The sequence below is a fragment of the Nicotiana attenuata genome, chromosome 5, assembly GCF_001879085.1.
Source record: "Nicotiana attenuata strain UT chromosome 5, NIATTr2, whole genome shotgun sequence".
NCBI lineage: Eukaryota > Viridiplantae > Streptophyta > Magnoliopsida > Solanales > Solanaceae > Nicotiana > Nicotiana attenuata.
The window spans coordinates 40,515,660-40,519,001 of NC_031993.1; the positions used below are offsets into that span (position 1 = coordinate 40,515,660).

The 3,342-nt window shown below is 30.3% G+C and overlaps 1 protein-coding gene across 1 annotated transcript in view; it reads left to right on the plus strand.

Annotated features, from left to right (window-relative positions):
* LOC109225696 (protein ESKIMO 1-like) overlaps positions 160-3,342 on the plus strand; it is a 4,581-nt gene continuing 1,398 nt past the window's right edge. Inside the window, exons 1-3 of the mRNA XM_019390448.1 lie at positions 160-775; positions 866-1,037; positions 2,945-3,144. Coding sequence (XP_019245993.1) covers positions 306-775; positions 866-1,037; positions 2,945-3,144 — 842 coding nt within the window. The 5' untranslated portion in view covers positions 160-305. The remainder of the gene's footprint in view (positions 776-865; positions 1,038-2,944; positions 3,145-3,342) is intronic.

Genomic DNA, 3,342 nt, shown 5'->3' on the forward strand with positions numbered 1-3,342 from the left:
ATATATACACTAGCTAGTTGTTAGTTTGCTGGAGTAGTAGGAGGAACAAAGTAGTTTCAAATAGATGATAAACATATTTCTATACATGAGAAGGACAACTCTCCAGCCGCTGATACTCAGAAAAATCCATTTCACCAAATCTCAATAAAACAACCAATTAAACTCTTAACAGAAACAAAAAAAAAAAATAATTCGAATATGTTGGTCTATCTTTCACTCTTTTCTTCCTCTATATTTTCTATTGTCACCATTAATCTTTCCCCATCACATCCTCTTCTACTCCTTATGCATATAATTTACTTCCCATGTTATTAAGGATGAAGAAGTGTGGGCGATGGAACAGTAATCTGTCCATATTTGTGATCGTATTTTCCATATTCCTCTTTGGATGCTTCATGTACTATGAGGAAGTCGAGATAATTACTGAATTCCCATTTTCCATGATCAAAACTCTTGGTATTAACAAAGTTTCATCTGTAGTGATGAATTTAAGAAGAGAGGGTTTCTTTATACAAGACTTAGTGAAAGCTGAAGGAAAAACAGAAACAGAAAAAGTTGAAATGCCTACTCATTTAGAAGAGGAGAATATTGAGTTGCCACCTGAAGATTGTGATCTTTTTACAGGGCAATGGGTTTATGACAGTGTCACTCACCCTATTTACCAAGAGCCTGAATGTGAGTTTCTCACAGCACAGGTCACTTGCATGAGAAATGGAAGAAAGGACTCCATGTATCAGAATTGGAGGTGGCAACCCAGAGACTGTTCTTTACCCAAGTATGACGTGGATCATTTTCTGATTTCTTGATTTTTTTAGTCTTTCATTATCTTTCTATTTCAATAACATTTTGGTATTTAAATTTATAGGTTTGAACCAAGGTTGCTGCTTGAGAAACTGAGGAACAAGAGACTCATGTTTGTTGGAGATTCGCTGAACAGAAACCAATGGGAATCCATGGTTTGTTTGGTTCAATCAGTAGTTCCACCAGGCAGAAAAAGCTTAAACAAGACTGGTTCTTTATCTATTTTCAAAATCGAGGTATATATCTTCGCTTTTCCCCTTTTAAAGAAGCAGCGTTAGCTTTGATTATCTCATGTATACTTCTCTCCAAGACAATGATTATGCCCTCATACATGACTCGTACTCCTCTTAGGAAACACCTTATTTATTGCTCCTATTTAAGTTATAACCGCGGTTAAGAGCCTGTTTGGCCCAAGCTTTTAAAAGGTCAAAAGTGGTGATTTTAAAAACGAAAATTACCAATTCTGTCCACCCATAAGCAACTTAGTATAAAAATTGGTTAATTTATAAAATATTACTAATATTATCCAAATACTATCAATATTAACCAATTAGCTATTTGTAGACAATAAAGGTGGGTGTTGTTGGAATAGATTGAGTACATCTTTAGGAGTTTGAATCTCAGTTTTGGGATGATTTAGCGGAATTTGGAGGTGGTTTGAATTCAAAATTCAAAGTAGAAGATGAACATAGAAAAAGATAATTTGTGTATCACAATGTGTATTCTTTGTGTATCACATATGTATCATATGTGTATCAAATATGTATTACATGTATATTCATGTATACCTATATGTGAGATACATGTTGATACATGTGTCGCAGAAGTTTTTTACACTGGATTTTAATTACGAATTTTGATACTAAATCACTCCCAATCTTGCTCAAATTTTATATATTGCATTATCTATATGTTTTCAACGAATTCTAACCATACCCATTGAAAAAAAAAATTATTTTTTGCCTAATTTCTTTTTTTGGTAATATTGTATATCATTGATAATGAATTTTGACTCCAAACTAGTCTAATTCACCTTCAAACTTCGCCAAATTTTGTATATTGCCTCATCAATATATTTTCAATCGATATATGTTTATATTTTTTAGTATTGTATATCATTGGTAATTTTTTTGGCTATTTTTGGTAGCGTGACTAAAATAGCTAGTCATTGGTAAATAGTATCTTTTTCGGTACATTTCCATAAGATTCTAATTTAAAAAATATAATATTTAGAGAATGAAGGTGTTGACCAAGTTTTTAGTGAAAAAAATATATTTTGGAATACTAAATTTTTTTATTTCCTTTTACGCATAAACTAAAAAATAGCTTATCCAAAAAAAATAAGTGCTTGTGATTTTTTAAAGTAAAAATTCTCACATACAAAATAATGACATGTTATCCTCCATAAAGAACAGAATTAATTGGTAACCTGGTATATAATGCAAGTTACAATAAGTAGCAGCCATCATTATATTGGTATACTATGTAAAATTAACTATCTATAACAGTCCTACCCAAATATTGATTGATTTTGCTTTTCACCATAGTAATACTAATTTTTATTGATTTTACTAAATTATCCACTTTCGTTTATGTAATTTATTCTCATATTTAAAGCACTAGCTACAACTTTGGCGTCATAAAGTCAAATATAGAAATAAAATATCTGAATATATTCTATAACATAGAAATCTAATAAGATATTTTGTATAGCACAATAATTTATTAGCTTTTTAAAATTATTAACTAATAAACCATGAATATCTGTTGAGATTTTAAATTTAAATATCTTATTTACTTTTCTAACAATTTTCTTATTTGAAAAATGACTTTTTTGCGTAATTTTTTATTTATAACAATCAAATAAGATTTAGATGTCAAATGTTATTATAGGTATATAACAATCATTTGCTACAGTAATAAAAAAGAATATCGGGATAAACGATGCCATTATATAGATGTTTGGATATAGCTCTTGATATGTGTATGTAAGTTAGATCATTTAACTAAATGAATAGTGTTGCTTAATATTTAATCTTGATTAGATGGATTGGGTCATCAATGGGGAGACAGACAGATTCTCTATATAATAAGTCCACCTGAGTTTTCTTTCTTTAGTAACAATGTGAATGTAAAAATGTAGGATTATAATGCCACAGTGGAATTTTACTGGGCTCCATTTCTGGTGGAATCAAATTCAGATAATCCAAACTTCCATAGTATATTAGACCGGATCATCATGCCTGAATCAATCGAGAAGCATGGCAAGAACTGGAAGAATGTGGACTATCTCATCTTCAACACATACATTTGGTGGATGAATACTTTTGCCATGAAAATTCTGTAAGTAATTAAGACATAAAGAATCTAGCTTCATATTTTTCCTCTTCAGTATTAAACATTTATGTTTAACATTATTTTCGGACAAAATACAAAACTGGCGGGTTGGTTTGAAACTAATTAATTGCATTGACTTGCCGAAAAGTTATAAAATATGTATATTTTTAGTATGTAATACACGCGCGCGCGCACATATATATA